Here is a 22,810-nt window from a genome sequence, read left to right as displayed (position 1 = left end):
CATAGAGTCAGATTGATCGTGAAGCACAGGGCTGTGAAGGCTGTCCAGCGCCAGGAAAAGTCACAATTCGAAATGTGCAATCGTTAAAAAAAAGACGATGCTGTTGGAAGTACTCACCGAGACTGCTGCAGAAATGCATCCAAGAGTGTCTCCATTGGCTCCCGGAGCATACTCGCCCGATATTGAACTACAATTCACGTCAACCCAAATTATTGGAGCACCAATCAGGTTGACGTTTAGGGTGTAGTCTGAAGGCTCAGGTGTATCATATAAGAATCCAGCGCCAGGGCTGTAGCTCGTGCTTAACTCAAAGGGAACTAAGTCATCATCTGAAGGAAAATCAAGCGATGTAGTTGTACCAGCGTCCTCTTCGTATGAACAGGCACCACTAGGGCAGTAGCCTGGTAAGTCAGCTGATTAGCGAAAGCATGCCAAGATTAAATCAGGTAAGAAAGGGAGGTTCGGAGCCAAAGATTTTGTGGAAGTACAAAGAAAATGAAGTAAAAGATTCATATGAGGCTTATGACTTTTTTTTGTGGCTTGAGAATATGGTATTTTAGAAAACATCTACTTACCATTGCTGCAAGTAAAGTTGCAGAGAGGATCGTAGATGGCGGAGTCTAAGTCAAGGGCGCCAAATCCAGTAACTCCAGGCACCAAAGGCGGAGCTGAGACCTCAGTACCATAAACAAGACAATCGCATGGTTCGGGGCAGAAATTGTACTGGCAAGTGTAAATGCACAGCCCGATATAATTTCCAGAGCCCGAACCCGATGTGCAGGCCAAATCTGAAGCGCAAACATCGGGACAATGCCCACGGCTGCAAGCAAATGAACAAAGATCATCATACTCCATGACACCAGGGACCGGCAGAAAACTAGCTGTTACATCGCCGACTTGGGTTGGAGGGATAGCCAAATCACCTTGTGTGTTGCAAGTGCATGAAGATATTGGGCAATATCCATATTGGCAGGACCAATTGCACAGATCAGAAAAATCACCTTCTCCACTACCTCCAGTACATGCTGGAGGATTGAATGGAGAAACACTAGGAATATACAGAGTAGTTGGAGAGTCCACACAAACAGTATTGTTTTTGAAGCCGCAGAATCCCTGTTGTCGTACTTGTTTAGCACTTGATTCGACATGAATTACCAGATAGATACTCACATAAAGACAGGCAAAAGCACATAAGCCCTGGTATTCAATCATTCCATTTGCGAAATAGCCGGTGAACCCAGTGATAGCTGGTACTTTTGGTGCTGTTCCCATCTGAGCGCAAGTGCAAGCTTCAGGGGGGCAATACCTTTCGATCCATTAGCTTCGAGGTGTCGATGAAACACAAACTTATCTCATTTATAACATACCCTAGCCCACATACGAAGACACATATAGTGTTAAAATCATTTGTACCAAATCCCTCAACACATTTTTGGTCAGAAAGACTTAACCCGGATTCACCACTGGTCTCCTCTCCAGCTTTGAAAGCGGTGAAAGCATTCCACTAGACATCTAATTAGCACCAGTACTCTTGAGACAGTGGGTAAGGAAGATTTGGACTTTATTGTGCGCTCTTGAACGTGAAGGAAGCCACAATTTTGTAGGTCTTATTGTTTGGGCAGTAGATTATGGATTCTTCACACTTACATTTGTACAACCAGCGGTACTGGTGCATTCAGTCACAACTTTGAAATTAGTCAGTAAATAAAGGGAAAGAGATTTGAGTAATCATTGGGTGGCTCACTAGTTTTGAAAAAATCTTTTGGAAAAATTACCCCTCCATGGACGTTTGGTCACATGCCAACAGGCCCTGGTATGTGATCATATTAATCACCAACAGTTGGTGCTGAGCACTAGCAAAACCCATGAAATTCATCTCCGTTTCCCGCCAAAAGCTGCCAGTATCGTGAAAACATATGATTTATCTTTCTTTAAGCTCAACGGTGCCTAAATGATACCTGTCTGATAGATGCAATAGTGGATAACGGGAAGACCGCTTTAGTGGATTTTCAACGCTGGGGCCCCTGGCCGGAGCCTTGGAAATGCTTATTACCACGTCCAAATTCGAATTGACCTTCGTAAACTGTATACCAAGTTTGCTCCGAGGACCGGAAGCAAAGAAATTGTGTTCTGAGATATAGATTTGCAAACCCCATGTCACCCCATCAATTTTCCGTATACCCGATTTTGGGGGTGGTGGATATGAATGAGTTGGTGGAAAATTTTCTATCATCGGATTCCCGACACAATAATCATTAGTTGTCTAGTGCAAGATTGCAGCCCTCCTAATAAACAAATATTTGGTAAACCGCACTTCGTAGTGCCCAGGCTTCATTTCCTCTACCGGTCTCGAAAGCTCCTCTTTCAACCGAGTTTTTGTTCAACTCTGTTGAGCTTCTCTTATGATATAACGTCTTTTTCCGAGTATACTATCGGAGGTGAATGCCGTTTGATGGTTAGAACGCGACCAATTCAAAGCCTCCTCGGGGTCCATGCTAACAAATGCACTGTTCTGACTCTTTTGCGCCGCCTCCCATATCTTATCTATGCCAAGCTCGTTTTTCATCCTGAGCTCGTAGAAGTAGCACACCAACTGATCTAGTCTCACCCATGTGTAACCTTGATATCCTTCCACATATGTTCTTCCTGGCACTGGAAATTCAGCCTCGAATGCTAAGACACGCATGTTATCATAGAAATATCCAGATTCCACCACTAAGTCGATGCAGACTGGATCAAATACAAGAAATGTATTTGTGAGAAACCCGGAACCGGCAATTCCATCTTCAAGATCACCTGTGTATTCAGTGGTCGATATTATATCTTCCCTTCTTTGGTATTTTTCTGGGTCTTCTAAAACTTCCCTAAATGCATTTCGGAACTGGGAACCGACATTCCGAAAGGTAATCCCACCACTGTGGCCTTCAGTTTGCATGGAAGTTGGAGTATGCGCAAAGGCAGTGGCTGGCGCATTAAACGTCATATATTTCCACTTGGCGTTGATGATATCTTTTGAGCCATTGAACCGAAGTGCATGTTCGAAAAAGCTACCTAAGGCAAATTGGAATTCCTCAAGGCGTTCTGCATCGATGGTTTGAGCAGCAGCATCATAACAACATACAAAACCCCATTGCTGTTTTCCCTCCTTGTAGAGCTGCTTTATCCATTCCGGCGCGTATGGCAAGGCTGCATTGAGTACACCATTTAATTGATAATTCCGCACAGCTTTCTCGCGGCCCCAGAACTCATGAATACCAATGTTGAAAGCTTCTTCCTCGTTCTCAAGATAAGCTGGAGCTTTGGCATCAAAAAATTAGTCGCCTGCTTCTTCACTTAAATCCATGAACCCATCAGTTATCCTCGAGTTCTCCTCTTGGGTGGGTGATGTCCAGAATCGATCTTTCAAAACCAAGACCTCTGCATCTGTGAGGCTACCGCGATTGGTAACCGCTTTCTCTACCAATTCAGCCCGTGAAAGATTTGTTGCTGCACTTATATTGGCACTTTCAATTTCCGGATCCGGGAGATCAAGGAACACGCGACGTTCCAACTCTGTCAAGCTCGAAGGAGATGAAAGCGACTTTTCCTTCAAAGATGGATAAGCTGCAATGAGATCTTGAAGGGTGGTTTGATTGCGCAAAACTCTCATCGAACTGGCCAGTAATGGCTCAATTTCGGTAGCGGATGATGCCATATTTACTTTTCTTGCTGGAAATTTTTCGAATGTTTGATGTTGTATAAATATGAATGTAAACAAGAGTTGACACGATACATCGAAGTACACCAAGAAACTACCTAGGTGTTGTTGGAAGATACCATATCTCGGTTAGCACCCCGGGTGTTAACGGCGTCCAATCAACGTGACTGTACCGTACATTAGGCCAATCACATGAGAGTCATGTGATGAATGGAGACTCATACTTCGGACATGAAAAGCTCTCTATTTTCAAGCAAATGGTTCTAATGAATATACCACTCAGTAGATATCTACCATAATAGAAAGTGCTACCTCAAGTATTGAGAATGATTTCAGTCACTAGAAAGTAGGTTGTTGTGATGTAGAACGATAAAAATATCTATCACTGATGGGATATGTAAGTAGACAATACCTAAATGGATATCAGAATCACAGGTACCAACGACGAAGAATTTAGAAGCCAGGAAGAGGATTATGGATTCGGTGTTCGGTGACTTGCGCAACCATAAAAACTGCCTTAAAACCAAAAAATCGGTTCCGTCGAGGACATTTTGTAATAGGCGAGGAAATGCAAATCCACATTCAAGATCACGAATTAATGAAGCAAGAGAACTTGTAACGACTTTGTTTTCGCGATCATGCTATATGTACAGATGGTACCAGCCCAAGTCAATAAAAGGTGTGGGGAAATCGCGAGATACCAGATTTGGATGATAGGGTAGCTGTCGATCGATTTCGAAGGCCTGTGATCTCTTCTCAATTCACAAAGCTCTCAAGAAATTGAAGTTCCATTCTTTCCACTGATCATCAGTCCGTCTACGCCAATGGTTACCCATTCTATGTTCGTCCCAACTTCCCGGTTTGAGCCTTGAATATTTAGTAAATCTCATCATAATCGCAATTGAAGACTCACAAGCAAGCTTTTTTCACAGCGAAGATTGCCTCCTCAGTGCCATATAATTCAAAATAAGCATATCGGTTATAAATGTTAGTATTCCGTTTTGTTACCCTAATTCGGCAGTGTGAACTTGATAATCTCACGATCTCCTCGCAATAGGTGTTCCAGACGGATGCGTCAACGTCTCCCTCTGTCATCGTTAAGGAGTCGCACACTCTTCCAGGTTCAGCTCGTTTAGAAAGGCAAGCATGGCTAAATTTTGGCTGGATACCTTTTGTCCAATTATCAAATTGAGAATTGCCCCGTTTTATCTCTTCAATACACCAAAAGCTCGACATATCTGACTTTGCTGGTTGAATTCCAGCGTAAGTAGGCGGTCTAAGCGTAGTGTTTTCGTCTACCGGCGGAAAATACTGAGCGTAAATAATAATCTCCCGCAAGCCAGGCCATCCATTATAGACGTTTGGAAACTTGTCCGTGTGGAAACCATGAAGCACTTTCAAACCAAGATCTAGCTGTCGATTGTAATTACCTTCTGCACGGAGGGAGTTTTCTGGGAACTGGACGGTTGTGAGGGCACTCTCTGTCACATAAGAACAACAAACGTCCAAGACCGATCTGCGATCCTTTAAACAAGAGTAATTTCTATCAACGAGACCACGAGTCGCAACACGCGAAAGTTGTTTTCCCGCCCTAACCAAATTGTCCACAAAGAGGCACATTGTACCAAAACAAGTATTGTAACCGAAGTAGACGATATCGATAGAAGGATCAAAATATGTAAGTCGAGATGGTGGTTCATGCCCTTCAGGACGATTATCGAAATGCCAAAGCTGACATTTTCTCAAAATTTCATCCCGAGTATCTCGACAAATAGGATCTCGTAAGCCTATAGGGGCCTGAGAAGATGCCTTTGTTGCTCTGTATCCATGATGCTTGTCAACGGGATGAGTCGGATCCCATTCGATCTCGATAATCCGGCCAAGCTGCGGACCAAAATAGATATCCCAGATTTTGCGACGTAACTCGAGAGGTAGCCTGGGAAAGCAGTGAAATTTCGTCAAAGTTAGGCTGCATAATTTTCCGAGTGTGTTTGAAGATATCGGAGAAGATTCCGTGGAGACATACTCCGATGGAATTCCCACGATTAAGCGGGCAACAGCAGATGTCGCATCAGCCACGAATTCAGGAGAAGGCAAATCGGCACTTGCCATGATGTCGCAGTAACGAGAATGGGACGAATAACAAGTCAACACTTTTGCTGTATGCAAGCTTTGTGACGAGGAAAGAAGAAGAAGAGTTGAGTCTTGCCAAAAGAATAGGAAACTGAAAGATATATGAAGAATCAGTTCAAAACCTGGCAAAATATGCCCAGGCGGTAAGAATAGGGGTACGAATGAGGGGTGCGGGGTATCCAAAGCCGAAACTGAACACGTTGATATTGATTTGAGTTATGTGAAGGCCTTCGACAAAGTATTTCCAATGATTGGGTTTTCTATTATTCTTGACTCTCGTTCAGTGCCCTCGACAACGAACGCTTGGCTAGGTAACTTCTGTTTGTACTTGATCTGTTCCTTGGAAGTGCGGCCATAGAATTATTAGTCATATAACTTCCTAAGAAATGTACTCACTTTGCGACTGGTATTCGGCGTGATTGTCTTTGGGTGAATTCAAAATTCCATTTTAAATGCCTTCCGGTATGTATGATTAAGCGGAGACGGTGAGACGAGTGTGATGTAGGTAAGTGAAGTTTATTAGTCGTATGAACAAAGTGGTGAGTAGGTGTTACTATTGCAAAGTCTGCGAGACGATTCAATTCATTACATAATACCATTCAAAAATCCCACTCGGCATCCTCTTGCGCACATTCGAATATCAACTGGGCTGGGGACTGATACAAACTCTCAAAATTCTGTAATCACAGGACCAACATTGGCTATTTTGCTGATATGCCATGTCACACTACTACCACACATTTATGATCATGACTGACAGGCGCTACTAACACTCCGTTGATGTTAATTTTCTGATATTCAATTAGTTGATTTACTCTACAAGGGAGCCTCGGCTCCTGCACTGCCCAACACATCTTCAATCACTTCCTCTGGTCCTATACCATCCAACATTTCTCTGATGGCATCTAAGTCACTTCCCCATTGCATACTACGTTCTCTTTCTGGGCTTACGATCTCAATGCGATGAAGGTATATCTTTCTGGCGGCAAGAGCAATAAGAGATGGAGTAGCATATGGAAGGCCGTGCAAAGGCGCGAGGCATCTAATCGGTATCAGAACAAATTTCCGTGTACATATCAGGCCACTCTCACCTAACAAGCTTATCAAAATGCTTTGTAGCAACTGCAGATATACCCGTCGCTACCGCGCGATGTATTCTAAGGAAGGAAGCAATATTTTGTTGATATTGCTTGACCTCAACACTGACTGTAGTATTTTTACTTTGCTGGGCTAAATTTTCGATATCCTATATCCATATTAGTAACAATAACTCAACCGCATGTGTTTGGCCACTCACCATCGGAGATATTCTCGCCCATAAACTTTCTTCCGTCTGTATTGTTGGACTCCTTTTCACAACTGATAATGTGGAACTCGTATCGTCTGTAAACATATCTTCTAGGTTCGGGAACCCATCTTCAGGGTCGTGTACATGAGAAATGAACATGTAATCATTAAGATGTTTTGTCAACCTTGGGCCCTCCCCGCCTGCTATAGCAGCAATAAACAAGAAACGTTTTGGCGCATTTTGTATGGATGTCCTTGTGAACAACCGTTTCGTTCGCATTAGCTCTAGCGCTTGAATCTGTATCTGCTGCGGCGCTTCATCAAGATTCCTAGCAATGATCACATTTGCTATCCTTTTATTATCGGTCGTTTCCGGTACAGGCGGTCTATTGATTGATTGGAAAGCGGGTGTTTGTAGGAAGTACGAGTCGCGACGACTTATCGCAGGAGAATTGGTTCGAGTAGGAGCCGCATCAACGGAAAGAATTGCATGTGCAAAATCATCGAGAGTGGTGTGGCTATTGCAATCGATTACAGCATAGGTTAAGCCGAAGACTTTCGATGCGACCTACTGAGCATTAGCAGCTTGTGAGGATATTGAAAGGGAGGTATATTCACCAGCTGTAACTCTTGTACGAGATCGCCTAGAGCGTCGGGATCTGTATCAATGATACAGTGCTCTTCTGCGACTAAACATATCAGTGCGGCGAGCTCCAAGTCGCTGAGCTCGTGGATTTTATTGATCAACTCCTCGTCTGCCATCAATCGATGAATAGAATAGTTTCACCCAAATCCCATTTCTTAGGTGGAATGTTTATAGAGACAAATTGGATGCTTCACTAATCGGATGCCATAATTCGGATCTATGCTGAAGTCGATCGCATAACATTGAATGTTGATGATCACTAGCGTCAAGCTTTGACCACATCTTAAACTAGGAGCTCTTCACGATTGAACAAGCAACTCGAAGCAACAACAATCACCATCCCAACTATAATGAACAGTTAAGCAATATTGAAATGACAAGTCCAACTGCAGAATGGGAGAAGGTGGGGGATAAGTTCTATCGAAAGATACAGTTATATACAGCCGTATTCGACCAGGACCTAGAGCTTGAAAACTACGTGGTCACGGGATGCTCATATGGAGGAGCAATTGGTGCGTTGCGTTGTTCCTTTTCGATATCGGAAATAGATTATTTTTGCTAGAGTCGCTCTACTGTTTACTCTTTCTAAAACCTCTAAGAATCTGGGAGGCGACGGGTGCTGCAGTCAATCACATCAAGGGGCAATTTAGAAGATTGCGAGACCTCATCTGCTGAGTGGCTTGCACCCATCAGAGTCTCTAGAGCTAGTGCTCCCACTGAACACATGAAAGTGCCGGATTTGCGAGCGTACGGACTTAAGAACGCATGGGGACTCAATACTTTGATGTTTTCATTTGCTTACATGATACTTCATTCAGCTCTATACCGAGACGAAACAAAGCTTCAAACATTTCGAGGATCACAAGCATCTAAATCCAGTATCGATATATACAGTTGTGCTGGAAAGCTGATCAGAAGAATAAACTGGGATCAAGGTTCTATTAAAGGTCTCGGCTGGACCGAAGACGAAAAGCTTATTGTCGTCACCACTGATGGCACAGTACGATGTTACTATGACTTACAAGGAGATTTTAATCAATTTTCTCTTGGAAATGGTGCCGAGGAACTTGGTGTGATAGCTTGCAGGTTTGTGCTTGACATAATTTAGATTGACTGCGAGCTCACCAACGGAATAGATTCTACGGCACCGGGTTTGTGGCCCTGCTCTCAAATAATCACCTAATCTCGGTATCTAGATATGAAGAACCACGTCCAAAATTACTAGCAACGCCCCCTGAAGGCGATGTTCATTCGTGGACACTGATACCACCGACATATACATTATCCAGATCAGTTGAAGTTCTTCTGAGCATTGATCAAACCATACACGTCGCAGACGCTGCTGAATCCGAAGATCGTTTTCTAGACATCGGACCCTTTACTCATATCAGTGTATCGCCAAATGGAAAATTTGTCGCCCTTTACACAGAAACAGGAAATGCATATGTTATCACGAGCGATTTCCAAAGCAGATTGAGTGAATACAACTCCAGATCGAAAACTCCTCCCAAAGACGTCCAATGGTGTGGTAATGATGCGGTAGTTATTGCTTGGGAGGATGAAGTACATCTCATTGGCCCTAAAAATGCTGCAGCAAAATTTTATTATGATGGTCGAGTTCATGTAATTGCTGGTTTGTAATTCCCTGGAGTTAGTTAGGATTCCAGCTAACCACTGAACAGATCATGATGGCGTTCGTTTGATAACCAATGATGTTTGTGATTTTTTGCAAAAAGTACCGGAAGTAACCGACGAAACCTTTCGGTTCGGCACTGAATCGCCAGCTTCGATATTATTGGATGCAGTCGAGCAGTTGGAGCAGCAGTCTCCAAAAGCAGATGACAACATACAGTTGATTAGACCTCACTTAGTTGAGGCAGTTGACACCTGTGTAAGTAATTTTACACTGAATTTCGGTTTCATAGCTGACCGTATTTAGGTCAAAGCAGCTGGTCATGAATTCAACATCCATTGGCAGAAACAACTTCTCAAGGCTGCTTCATTTGGTAAATCTGTGCTTGATATTTACAACAGTGATGATTTTGTAGATATGACCGAAACACTCCGAGTGTTGAACGCTGTCCGATATTACGAAATTGGCATACCTCTATCATACGAACAATTCCTACGCCTAACTCCCGAAAAACTTGTTAGACGTCTCATCAACCGTCGAGAATATCTCTTAGCACTCAAGATCTCTGATTATCTACGACTTCCAACCGACAGAATCTACGTGCACTGGGCTTCCCAGAAAGTCCGTATAGGATCCGAAGATGAAGACACAATCTGTCGCGTAATTGTCGAGAAACTTTCCGGCAAACGCGGCATCTCATTTGAAGAAATTGCCCGAGCAGCCTACGACGAAGGGCGCGGCCGTCTAGCCACCGCCCTCCTAAACCACGAACCTCGCGCCGGAAAACAAGTACCCCTTCTTCTCTCCATGGAAGAAGATGAAATCGCTCTTGATAAAGCCATCGAATCCGGAGACTCAGATCTAATAATCTACGTCCTCTTACATCTCAAAAAGTCACTTCCTCTTGCCTCCTTCTTCCGCGTAATAAACACTCGACCCATCGCTACCTCCCTCGTCGAATCCTCAGCACGAACAGAAGATTCCTCTCTTCTGAAAGATCTCTACTACCAAGACGATCGTCGTGTTGATGGTGCTAACGTCTTTATCCGCGAAGCTCTCCAACAACCCGACTCACGCACTGCATCCGACAAACTCGCACTTGCTGCAAAACTCCTCTCAGACTCCAAAGAAACATCTTTCGAGCTCAAAGCTCTCCACGAAGCTTCTCTACTTTTGAGAATGCAAGAATCTCTTGACCGCGACCTCACAGAATCATTTACAGGTCTCTCCCTAAACGAAACACTCTTCAAATTGATAAAACTAGGCTACACTTCTCGTGCCAAAAAGCTCACCACAGAATTTAAAATGCCGGAAAAAACATCCACATGGATACGTCTCCGTGCTCTTGTCTCAAAACGCGATTGGTCTGCTCTTGAAGAAATATCTAAAAATCGCAAATCTCCAATCGGCTGGTTGCCATTCTATACACTTATCCTGAATGCTGGAAATCAAAAATTGGCAGGGAGTTTTGTGGAGAAGATAAGAGCGCAAGGTGAAGTTAAAGGAAAGGAGATTGTGGAACTTTGGGAAAAGTGCGGGATGAGAGTAAAGGCTGCAGAGGAATGTGTGAAAATTAAAGATGTAGGGGAGTGGGAAAGAGTTTTAGCAGGTTGCACGGCGGGAAGTGTGGAGCATAAGGAGGTAGAGAGAATTGGAGTCGTAGGAGGATTGAAGAAATAGCATTTTGGACTTGATTGACGAAGAGTCAGGAGTTTAGTCCCAAATATAACTTAAATAATTCATTTTTTCCCTTTTAACCTTTTTTGTCAAAGTAGTACATACCTAGATGGAGGGGAGTTTGAGTTCTTTTCCTTTCTTATAATCTCTTTGAATACAAAGACAGTAATTTAATCTAGGTAATTTTTGAGGCTATAAAATAGATATTAGACAGATTGCGACAGAGGAAATAAAAGATAAAGAAGCGTATTGAGATGAACCCCCTACCCGCGCTCTCTGCTCCCATTGCCATCCACCCAGATAAGAACGAGTTCTAGCAGATTATACTTTGCAATAGAGAAGCTTGAAAGCAGGGAAGACAAAGAAAACTAACAAGGGGTATATGATACCTACGAAAATAGAGATCAAGGTAAAAACTTAAAGGTCGGTTTAGATTCAATTCAGAAGTAACAATAAATGCTAGGGGGATGATCGTGAGATTTCTAGGGCCGCACGGGCTCATGAACTCTACTTACGCCCAAACACGTGACTGTGCCGCGCCGGGGAGCTTAGACGCGTGTCATCGATTCACCGCCATTTAATTTGAGCCAAAGGAGCCACACCTGATGGAGCATCATCAACCTCGACTACCATGCAACAAACAGATGGAAGATCCGGCCAGGCGAGAACAATCATGTGATCATTTCTCAGTCTCTAAGAGTCTTGTGTATATCGTCAATTTTGTCGATGAAGAGCCATAATTACGTGTAATGAGACTCGGTGCTTCAAAGCCCTATCTTGCTCCTGGTGACGATGCTGGATGTCTTGGAATGTGGGATATTACTACACACAGTGTATAAACTTACGGTTACCAAAATAATTGAGACTTACAATATTGTAGGGCGTGTACGCAACGCTACTTTTAAAGACCACACTACGAACATTCAGGTTACACATCTGCTTGATGAGCTCACCATCATAGGATATTCAAAGGTAGGAGAACACTTTGGCACTGGGGTCTGAGCACTGGTTTTTGCATTCGTGTCTACCACAAAGGTCATGATCAAAACTTACAAAGCACAGCTGTTACTGATTCAAGACACTTATAAATGACAATATAGTTGAAGAAATAAAATTCCAAATATATATAGCGAAGAGAATATAATATGTACAACTCAGATCAAAGAATCTAAAAGGGGTCCTCCATCTTTCAACTTTCCATCTAGCTTAAAATGATCTTCGGCTAAAAAGGTCAAGAATCCTTCTTATTGATCGCTTAAGAGCAAGCACCAACAACAGTTGGGACGTTCTGGCAAGAAGCGTACTTCTTACCACCAGTAACGGCAACAGAAGACCAAGTCCAGGACTTGCAAGAGGTGCTACCGCAGACAACAACGATATCGTATCCGGAAGAGGCGACAGCGCCGGTACCGACAATGTTCTTGATGGTCAAGCCGCTAATGGGGATACCGCTGGTAGGATCTCCGTGAAGATCACCACCATTGTAGTTTTGCTCGATGAGGATACCGTATTTGGAGATGCTGCTCATGGTGATGCCATCGTATTTGACGTTGCTGACGACACCGGTGTCACCGGCGATAGTCTTGATACGGATAGCTTGGACGGACTTGGTGACAGTGGAGTCGAGGAAAGAGACATTATCGACGGTGTTGTTAGAGCGTCCTCCTACTGATCCGATGGAAAGACCGTGGCCACCCGAGCAGTACCCATTCTTGAAGGTAATGTGCTGAATATCCATGTTAGTGGGGGTTGGGGAGAATGAGGAGCATGGTGGATTGTGGACATACGCTTCCAGAGTTGACAGCAACGCAATCATCTTGGTTGTAGACAGTGGCGTACTCTGTGCAATAAGTTAGTACGGCATTAATACTGGTCGAAGGCATCTCGATTTAACATACCAATGATAACAGTGTCGGAAGAACCGATGTCAAAAGCATCGGTGTTCTTGGCCAAAGCATCACCAGCGGAAGCATCGACAGTGATGTAAGCCAATTCAAGGTTCGAAACACCGTTGATACTGAAAACCTGAACAGGTGGGTTGAGAACGGTAAGAGTCTCAATAAGCGAATCGGTCAAGTCGTGGGCTTGGAAGAACTTTGGCTTAGTCTTGCCACCGCTTCCACCCTCACCGTCCCAGTAAGAAGCGCCATTTCCGTTAAGAATGGCAGTGTCGCGGTTAGCTCCTGCGACCTTGATGTTGTTTCCACTGACGGCGAAAAGTGGTCCTTCCCACTCCTTGAAGCCGAATGATGTCTCTCCTTGGAAGATGACGGTAGTATCATCAGGGAGATCGGTCATGTCAAGAGTGACACCACCGGGGACAGTCAATTCCTTAAGGATGATAGTTGAGCATGATGCCTTAGACTTGCTGGCGGAGGAGTAACCGAGAGAGCCACTGAAGGTACAGGTTGCAGCACGCTTCTCGATGTTGCGCTCGACAAAGGCAGATTCAACCTCGACAGGGCTTGGGGCAGCGGTTGGCATTGGGGCCGCAATAGGGTTAGCCAATGCGGGTGCCAATGTCATGGCGGAGAGCAGCATAGCTGCTATGGACTTGGTGGAAGGCATGATGGTGCTGTTAGAATGATCAACTAAGATAGCCAAGAAGGATGTGAGAAGAAGTGCTTGAGGACAGAGCTGGCCAAGGGATAGCTAAGAGATGGCTAAGAGATGGCTTTATAGAAATTCTTCAGGAGTATTCCTGGGTACACGGAATACAACAGTACGAACAAGTTGCACCAAGCGGCTGATTGATATCGTTGCATGGAATAGAAATCTTGGCTTAGCTATGGTCCATAGTATCCCTACCCCTGAGGGTAAGCTCGTCGAACCTTTCCATGTTTTCCTCTAATCCTTTCACACTATCCACTTTCGCTACTTGTTATGCCCTCCTACAAAGTCAGAGTGCTTTTTACTCTACAGTCCAAAAGTAATCCCACCTATGGTCAGGGTTCCCCCTTTTAGCCTAACGGTTCTCCTATCTGCCGAACAAAAATAATGTCCGTTGTAAATGTTCCGGTGGACTTTGCAACTACCACGTGTGCCCCAGAAATATTCCGTGTTCTTTATATTCCATCTTGGCTCGCATTGTTTAATCTCAGATGATCCAATGATTCCAATCACACGTGTGGTGGGGCGGCCCAAAAGATTAAGGTGGTAGTCGATAGTGTTTCAAAGACTAGAAATCTGTGGGGGGTGAGCGTGCAGGAAGACTCGGGCACTCGGGAACAAAAGAAAAGAGGCATCGGAAATGAGAACCACTATCCATCTCTCCGATTAAATTAGAACCATAATTCAACTACAAATGAAACTACTAAATTTGTTATATAGAAAAGAAAGGTTGGTATTCCCATTATTCTAGACTCTAGCTACCCAGGGCACAGCTAGGTATCACAAAATAAATTCCCATATACAAACAATTCGAAGCGGCAAATGATTCATGCAGCCCGAAGAGTCGGGTAATTTATGGTATGTGGCTTGGGAACACAATGGGGAAACATGCAAGTTACAGGGTACTAATGTACCCCAGTTTTACCATTCCATACCCGGTGACGGACCTGTCTACCAAACCTGTGTGCAAACTCCGGAGAAAATAAAGACAACCGGTCAGAAAAGTTGAAAGGTTCAAAAATCGAAAAGTTCATCCCATCAATCTTCAGAAGTGGGAGAAAAAGTACGTTGGCTCAATTAGGCAAACTAGAAAATGCCAAAGCAGGTTAAGCTAAGCTAGGGCCCATGTAGTTCGATAGGGGTTTATCCTTCAACACCGCTCGATTCGAAATTCAAGTACCAGCAAGGAAATGAGATGACGTCTCCACCGTCCACATCAAGCCGTGTGGGAGGATTAGCAGCGATTATTTCCATTATCAAAATTCAAAACTATCTACTTGTCCAAGTTGTCTTGCTAAGGAAGTATGGATCCCCCGAACCTAAATGCACATACCGCAAGACGCACTCAACAAGAGGGCTAATTGACTATCTAGGAACCCGGCACCATGTGATCAAGACGGGAAAATCGGAACATCAAACACGTCAAAGATCAAGCATCTTTCAAGATCATGATCTTGAAGGGTGTGATCACACCTTTATTGCATGGTCAAATGGCGATGAGAATTGATATGATGAGACTTTTGATCGAAGAGATTCAACAATCTAATGGAGAATAAACTTTCACATATTTCTATTCCTATACAAGTACGGAAGATCAATTGAAGATACTTACGCAATTATTTAATATATACAATTTTGAGAAGGGAACGGAGAGTTTGAGATCCTAGTATTTTCGTCTTGATGGAGCCCTAAGTTTATTAGCGGCGGAGCTTTGTACATACCTAGGTACTTTTAGTCTTTCTGACTCCACAAATAACGTGGTTCGTCACGGAACTGATCAACTCGGACTCGCATAAGACTTCTATCTTCGCCTCATCATTCCTTTCATCTAATAACTCCATAATTTCATATTAGATGATTTAGCTTTTTAAAGCGGTTGTATAGTTCCGGTCCCGAAGTCGATGTATTGGATTCGTCGAAGCGAATATCAATCATCCCATCAACGTAGAGTTCTTTATTATTGCCTTGTAATCCTGTATGTATAGAAACTGTACCAGAGAAGAAGAAAAATCAAGACCAAATCTCATAAACCTGATCTAATCCCTCGCCACCCCCAAACTATCGAATTTCGAAACTTGATGTGAAATTACAAACCCCTTCACCTAAAATAGATCTCCTTCTCAGGATATCGACCCTTGAATCCCACCGGCATCTCATAATCCAATCGAAGCTCTTTCTCAGCCGATTCGGATCAGGATTCGCCTCGTTCATTATCAAGGAGGCTCTCATGCCGTAAAAATGTACACGAATCCGAAGCTAGATGTGTATACTGCGAGTTGACAAAGTATAATATGAGAACTAACCTACTTTTCTTCTTGGCGACGTTGTATGCTTTTTGACAGCACGAGTACGAGTATACCTACCTTCAAAAAGGTATATTTGTGAGTAGAAAAGAGTCTAGGGCTCTCAGTATATAGGAATATACTTTTATCTGATAAGATTTATACTTTTTCAAAAAGTTAAAAGAGCACTTGTTAGATATGCCAGGGCAAAAAACATCCCAGTATTCATCAAGGTGGTAGGTGCACTTGTACAGCGAGGAATGATTGAGTAGGTAGGTAGACAGACGTAGGTAACAGGTATCTATCTAGCTCGTCGAGTGTTCTAAAGCGATGATCAAAAACGAGGGATAGGTATTCAACTAATCGACGCTGCGGTACTTGTGGAAAAACTGTTCACAAAGCGCGAACTGGTAAGTACCTAAGGAGTGTTTAGAATATATCAATTCAACAGATTCCAAGGAATGTGATTGGATACCATACGACATGTTGTTATGGGTCGATGTAACTCTACATTTAAACTTAATGTTGTAGGATGGGATGAATGCAGAGTAAGCGGCTGTGATGGGGGTACACGTCGGATGTGATATGCTAGTTCATGAAACCTTGACACTCTCGGACCCTCGGCGTGAACGGGAAAACGGGATGCTAAACTATAACCTAGATTCTAGATATCGAGGGTCTTTTGATCTGACAGATCAGGAGGATCCTCGATGCTAAGGTCAAGAATGACTAAACTTCGAAACTCAAAGAATCCGCAACATCACTTGTATTTCGCGCTGACGAATTTGATCCAAAAGTGCGTTGACAATATAACAAAGTTCGTGTTTCTATCGATTATTGACTTTTAAGTCTTGGGGTCTCTAACTTTGACAATGAAAAATTGGTTTATTGACTAATTCTTCGATTTTGAAAGAGGATCAGATTTTGACATCTCGTTTAGATTGTCCACGCCAAGGAACGACGGCTACTCGGTTGAGAGAAAGACCGGATTCAACTACTAACGAAACCATTCAATACCTCTATTACATTGTCCCCCTCCAGTTGACATTCTAAATAGCATTGTGGCTAAAGACTGTCCGAATTCTCCCACGAATAGGCGGTCCTCCGGCTCAATGGAAACAGCTACTCAAAAGATCAGATATCGAGTTTTCCATTGATCCTACACTTCCGCCTACAAAGCATCTCCTCCTTCACTCCCACAAAAGCCCATATCATATACAGCTATTCAAGTGTTGTAACATATGATACAAGAGACTCAGACGTACTAGTGAAACTTTAAGCCATGCACATATTCTATTTCATATCACGAAGTGTCCACAGAGACTCAAGCGATAGAGATTAACAAGTTCAAATTAGGATTGAAAAGTACAAAGGAAAGTAAAGAGAAGCTATGAGTACGTACCAATAAGATAGGATGTCTGCTGATACTTTTCTTTTTAGTTGCATCTATCAAGTCTAGTAACAGTTCAACTCAATCTAGAGATGTATCGTTGCTTAGCTTGAGATTCGAGGTTTGGGGTCTGTTAGAAACGGATCAACCTTATGAGTGAGATGTGAGGAATTAGCTGATAACATTGTATTCGGTGAGAATACTGAAAGAGATTTGGTGTAAAAAGGTACTTCAACATCCGTTGTGCAAATATTATAATCGTATGAGATTTCATCTTGTTACTCTACTGACAATGCTATGATGGAGTGTTTGTTGTTAAATATTCTATAGTCTAGATATCAGGTATATCGGCAAACATCTACCATCCAATATACAACATTTTTTGCACTCTGAACGCTCTTTTCCTCTTCATCCCCCTCTCTCACACCTTGGGCATACTCCCCTTCCTACTCAACCCCTCTTACTCCCCATCTTCCAACACTCTCCCCTCCGAAAAAACCACCATTCTCTCGCATCCCCCAATCATCCCCTCCCTATGCGCAACCCCTAGCACCGTCGCCCTTCCAAACTCCTCCCCTACAAACCTCTTCATCACCCCCTCCGTCTCCACATCCACACTAGCACTCACCTCATCCATAACCACAATCGGACACCTTTTCTTCACCCTCTCTATCCATCTATACCTAAGCACCGCGCGCGCCAGACAAAAGAGTTGTCGCTGCCCATGCGATAAAATATTCGAATCAAAGCTATCAGAAAGTCCCTCGATGTCAATCACTCCCGGGAGAACAAGTCCCGATTTCTCCAAAACACCTACAACTTCCACATCATCCTGTTGCAGAGAAAAGGGATCAAGATTTTGGCGAATCGAACCATTGATAAAGACTGGATCTTGGGGTATAACAACCATACGTTCTCGCAGAATCTGTCGCGGAATCTTGAGAATGTCAATTCCATCGATCATTATTGATCCCTGCTGTACTTCCAGCATATGCAAAAGAAGTGCGACAAAAGATGATTTTCCAGCGCCGGAAGCACCACATATGCTGATCTTTTGACCTGCGGGAATATCAAGATTGATGTTTCGTAAACATGGTTCTTGATCTTTGGAATACGATGCTGTTATATTTTCAATTCGAATTGCACCTCTACTGGGCCAATCTTCCGGTACCTCTATCTCTCCATCTCTTTCTCCCTCTCCAATATCCTCATCTTCTTTTCGATTCTCATCCGGAGTCTCACGCACAAACGATCTGATCCTCTCAACCGCCCCCACACTCGTTTCCGTCGCCGTCCAATGAATAATAACCGCCGAAAGCGTAGTATTAAATCCCATAATATTCACCAACGCCAAACCTACTAATCCCGCATTAGCGGTATATCTCAATTTCACCACTAGCGCGACGAGCAGAATCGCCAGAGCGGCAACTAAAAGATCGATGACAAGCATCAACCATACTTGGATGCAATAGAGTAAATAAAAGGGTTTTTGGGAATCATCTAGGAGCTTTGTATGGCGTTGTTGCATGACGGTGTGGAAACCGAATGCGCGGATGGTGAGGAGTCCACTGAGGGTTTCGAGGAAATGTGTGTGAATGGGTGCTTTGGATGAGAGATCCATGAGGCGGATTTGTCGGGAGGTGCAGAGATAATATTTTTGAAGGAGGTAGATAAGGAGGAGGATAAACGGGAGTGCGAGAGAGAAATAGGAGGCGGAGATGCAGATGAGGAGAGCTTGAATGAGGGATGTGAAAATATTGTTAATGACGATTAGAAACGCGATGGGGAGTTCGGAGTCGAGGACCGAGAGGTCATGACTCAAGCGGTTGATGATTGATCCCGTGTCTGTTTTCGTGAGGAAGTAGAGAGGAGCGTTGGAGATGGTCGTGAGAAGTGCGGTGTGTAAAATGGCGGCAGATCGGGGTATCATTTTCAAGAGAAGTGTGCTGGTGAGGATCATGAGCAGAAACATGGAGGTTACTTCGACAGCTATAAGTATACCGAGATAGAAACCATTAATTGAATTTCCATGAATGGTAATAGCACTTGTCCAGTATTTAATCCAGAGTTCTGAAACTTTAGTATGTGTACACACAAGCTCAAGGTTGAATAGAAGTCGCTTAACTTACTAGGAAACTGCAAGAGTAAAGAATAAAAGACCATTATCCCCATCCACATTCCCATATTCCACCATCCTAAACTCTCAAAGTAATATCGATAAGTCGCCCAATTCCCAATCGGACGCTCGAGATCTGCACTCGCAATTTGTCTCGCTGTGTCATCATTATCTTTCATATCCACAGATTCAGACTCTTTAGACGTGTCTGTCTCTACCTGGTTCATTGCAAGACTAGACACATATCCATTCTTCCTAGTTAGATCATAAAACGTTCCTTGTTCGGCTACTGTACCATGAATACTCAGAGCGATGATATGATCCGCATATGATAAGCGATGTGCCGTATGAGTAACTAGTATAGTCGTAATGCTCAATCGACGAAGTAATCCGTGTCTACCGAGTAAGCGAGTAAAAATCTGTTCTTCACTAACGATATCCAGACCACTGAATACATCATCCAACATCAAGATTTTATGACGGGAGTAAACTGCTCGAGCAAGTGCCTAGCAATATTAGTTTCTAAAAAAAAAAAAAAAAAAAAAAAGACAGATCAATAAAGAAAATTGAAAAAACATACAATCCTCAACTTCTGACCTCCCGAAAGCGCAGCTCCTCCAGATCCCGCAATAGTATTATCCCCCTCTGCCATTCCTTCAATGTCATTCTCTAAAGCACAAACATGCATGACTCTTTGATACCATGCAGATTCATAGTCGCTAGTGCCAATGATATTATCTCTAATACTACAATTTTGAATCCAAGAGGTTTGATCCACAAATGCAACTTGAGAGTGGTTGCTATATATGTTTCCTTTTGTGGAAGGAATTTCCCCTAAGAGACCCTTGAGAAGACTAGATTTCCCGCTGCCAATTGGTCCAATGATCATTGTCAGAGTGGCGGGTAGAACGGAGAATGACACATCGGTAACGACTGGAGGGGACTCAGTTGACCAAGCGAGAGATAGGTTTTTGACAGCAATCGTTGCCGGTGATCCAGAACCATCTTCTCGTACTATCAGATTTTCAAGCTCAATCTCAGAACCTGCAGATGCATCCCTAGACAATATCCCAAGCCTGAAACGACCACTTGATAAGCCTTGCACTCGCGGTAGTACAATACGATGATCCCTCTTCGCAGCCGAAGTAAGAAAGCTCTCAATGCGATCTAAACATCCCACCGCAGCAATAAGTGGCGGAACCGCAAACACGATCGCTCGAATGGGCGCAACCAGCAATGCAATAAGCGACAAAGCAGTAAATGCTGATGAAACATCCAAAACTTTCCCATTCACCGAAGCCACAATAACGTATATGATAAACGCCGCACCGGGTGCGAAAATATCAGACATATTACCGAAAGCAATCATAATCACGAATAGCCTTCTCATCTTCAGAGAATTCCTGATTTCCTTTTCTCTAAGTTGAGAAATCATACTCGATATTTTCTCGCTAAGACCTAACATCTTAACTCCCTTGATAGAGTGCAGCATTTTCACCGACGTATCGATTCTCATCTGGATCCTATCCATCCAAAGCTTCTGCGCAGCACCCATATATTTAGCCATGAAAAATGGGCCCGAAACCGCTATAATTGTTATGAACAATGGACCTAAAAGCGCAATGCCAATTTCTCTCTGTAGTAACCATATCGCTAGTGCGATCTCGAGGGGACTAGCCCAGAGATTATGGATTGGTTGTAAAGCGACACAGATACGTTCGACATCTGAAGACATGAGAGTCACTGCTACGGATTGGTCGAGATTTGGTAGGGAGAGTTCGAGGGTGTGGGAATAGATGGCGCTGATGAGAGCGCCTCGTACCATGGTTGTCATGCGATTGGCTTTGTGTTGAGATGCGCTTGCTGTGAGGGCTAAACCGATATAGATGAGTCCGGAAGCGGCGATTAGACCCCAGCCATTGTTGGATGATTCAGAGTCGGGATTACTAACGAGAGAGACAATTTTGTTGATGAGGAAGGGCTGCATGAAGCGGAAGAATGTTAATGCTAGACGTGGTGGAATGGATGCAGTAAGTGGTCCTAACATTGCTCGTAGCATTATCCACATCAAAGTGTGGTTTTGAGGATATTTCGTGCCTATACATCTATTAGTATTCTCTGACAAAACCATTACTAGAAGTGGATTTCAGACGTTTTCTCCAATATTTTCTCAACCTATCTTCACAAGCATCCGACAATAACTCTCCATCCGCCACAAATAAATCCTCGTCCCTAACCACTCCTTCAAACCCCAACCTAAAAAGCGGATTCAACCACCGAAACAAACTTCTCGCAAACAATCCACTCGTACTTTCTGGCGAAAGATACCCATATCTCTGGAAAAGAATCTTTCTTTTCCCCTTCGCTTCCAAAATCAAAAGCAGAAGTTTAACTCCCAAAATAGACGTCGAAATCACGTTACCCGCTACATTATCTCCGCGTAGCCACCTTGTTCGCAACTGTGCGGCATCAAACGGTAACGTTAAAAAGAGATATGCGTTAATAATCGAGCTGGGACGAATATTTCTACTATGTTCAAAATAGGATAGAATGCACAGACCGAAAAAGGCGATGAGTGCGAGGAGAGCCGCGGGTAGCGAGGCACGTGTTTTAAAGGGGGAGTGGGAAATCGTGATTACGTTCACAATTTGAAGGGTACTGAAGATGGAGAGGAGGATCTATTTTGTTAGAGGAAGACTTAATGGGTCGGATACGCGAAACTTACGATTTTGGTGGTGAGAAGATGACTTCTGATTACTTTTCGTGGGGATTTCCATAGGTGCTGAATTCGCGGTGGTATCAAAATTAACAAGAAAACCGAAGGTACGATTGAGAGGATGGTTTCTTCGAAGAGGAGTGTGAAATCGAATGTTATTTTCCCAGGGACCTTGTAAAAAGGTCCGAAGTTATCATCGTCCACAAGACTAGTTTCGTTGAATCCTCTCAGTTCGAGAGATATGTCTGCATAAATCTCCATAATGAGGAAGAATGAATTCAAGCAGGTAGACTACTTAGTATCATTGAGTATCCGAGGATTTTATCCTATTCTCCTCGTGTGGAGACTATTGTCGATGGGTATTGAGGAACAAAATTAATAGATTGCAGCAGGAAGCTCATATATATCCTCTTCAAAGAATCACAACGCCACAAGCATGCACACGACGTCTTCAAAAGCAAGGTACCAACGAATCACATCATCTCTTCCACTACTCGCGCAATCTCGAATCCAGAAACCGAGACAAGAAAACCGATGCCTTCCTCGCCAACAGAAGAATGATCATCAGTTCTACAAAAAAACCATCTGCCTTCGTATCCCTTATTCCCTCCCCGCCTCTCCAA

The 22,810-nt window shown here is 43.5% G+C and overlaps 7 protein-coding genes across 7 annotated transcripts; 1 reads left to right on the top strand and 6 right to left on the bottom strand.

Moving 5' to 3' along the window:
- Nucleotides 1–60: 60 nt before the first annotated feature.
- Nucleotides 61–1,825, bottom strand: EAE98_006040 (uncharacterized protein; the record flags this gene model as incomplete). The annotated part of the gene is made up of 6 exons (XM_038953662.1): nucleotides 61–401; nucleotides 576–1,113; nucleotides 1,171–1,306; nucleotides 1,368–1,504; nucleotides 1,648–1,685; nucleotides 1,798–1,825. The coding sequence occupies 6 exons, from the start codon at nucleotides 1,823–1,825 to the stop codon at nucleotides 61–63; spliced, it is 1,218 nt and encodes a 405-aa protein (XP_038810057.1).
- A 555-nt stretch (nucleotides 1,826–2,380) lies between these two features.
- On the bottom strand, nucleotides 2,381–3,694 carry EAE98_006039 (uncharacterized protein; the record flags this gene model as incomplete). The annotated part of the gene is made up of 2 exons (XM_038953661.1): nucleotides 2,381–3,297; nucleotides 3,436–3,694. 2 exons carry the CDS (start codon nucleotides 3,692–3,694, stop codon nucleotides 2,381–2,383), a joined length of 1,176 nt encoding a protein of 391 aa, XP_038810056.1.
- Nucleotides 3,695–4,606: 912 nt separating this feature from the next.
- EAE98_006038 (uncharacterized protein) lies at nucleotides 4,607–5,809 on the bottom strand (the record flags this gene model as incomplete). Its single annotated transcript, XM_038953660.1, has 1 exon — nucleotides 4,607–5,809. One exon carries the CDS (start codon nucleotides 5,807–5,809, stop codon nucleotides 4,607–4,609), a length of 1,203 nt encoding a protein of 400 aa, XP_038810055.1.
- Nucleotides 5,810–6,646: 837 nt separating this feature from the next.
- Nucleotides 6,647–7,879, bottom strand: EAE98_006037 (uncharacterized protein; the record flags this gene model as incomplete). The annotated part of the gene is made up of 4 exons (XM_038953659.1): nucleotides 6,647–6,872; nucleotides 6,922–7,076; nucleotides 7,128–7,685; nucleotides 7,736–7,879. 4 exons carry the CDS (start codon nucleotides 7,877–7,879, stop codon nucleotides 6,647–6,649), a joined length of 1,083 nt encoding a protein of 360 aa, XP_038810054.1.
- Nucleotides 7,880–8,136: 257 nt separating this feature from the next.
- On the top strand, nucleotides 8,137–11,076 carry EAE98_006036 (uncharacterized protein; the record flags this gene model as incomplete). Its single annotated transcript, XM_038953658.1, has 6 exons — nucleotides 8,137–8,275; nucleotides 8,582–8,849; nucleotides 8,900–8,914; nucleotides 8,960–9,396; nucleotides 9,446–9,654; nucleotides 9,703–11,076. The coding sequence occupies 6 exons, from the start codon at nucleotides 8,137–8,139 to the stop codon at nucleotides 11,074–11,076; spliced, it is 2,442 nt and encodes an 813-aa protein (XP_038810053.1).
- A 1,252-nt stretch (nucleotides 11,077–12,328) lies between these two features.
- On the bottom strand, nucleotides 12,329–13,641 carry EAE98_006035 (uncharacterized protein; the record flags this gene model as incomplete). Its single annotated transcript, XM_038953657.1, has 3 exons — nucleotides 12,329–12,799; nucleotides 12,861–12,913; nucleotides 12,972–13,641. The coding sequence occupies 3 exons, from the start codon at nucleotides 13,639–13,641 to the stop codon at nucleotides 12,329–12,331; spliced, it is 1,194 nt and encodes a 397-aa protein (XP_038810052.1).
- Nucleotides 13,642–17,815: 4,174 nt separating this feature from the next.
- Nucleotides 17,816–22,523, bottom strand: EAE98_006034 (uncharacterized protein; the record flags this gene model as incomplete). Its single annotated transcript, XM_038953656.1, has 5 exons — nucleotides 22,197–22,523; nucleotides 21,606–22,149; nucleotides 20,052–21,568; nucleotides 19,485–19,977; nucleotides 17,816–19,425 (listed from the first exon to the last, which is right to left on the bottom strand). The coding sequence occupies exons 1-5, from the start codon at nucleotides 22,446–22,448 to the stop codon at nucleotides 17,816–17,818; spliced, it is 4,416 nt and encodes a 1,471-aa protein (XP_038810051.1). The 5' UTR covers nucleotides 22,449–22,523.
- Nucleotides 22,524–22,810: the final 287 nt, after the last annotated feature.

Source organism: Botrytis deweyae, assembly GCF_014898535.1.
Source record: "Botrytis deweyae strain B1 chromosome Unknown BDEW_012, whole genome shotgun sequence".
NCBI lineage: Eukaryota > Fungi > Ascomycota > Leotiomycetes > Helotiales > Sclerotiniaceae > Botrytis > Botrytis deweyae.
Note: the sequence above shows the minus strand (reverse complement) of the source record. Positions and strands in the feature narration are given on the sequence as shown.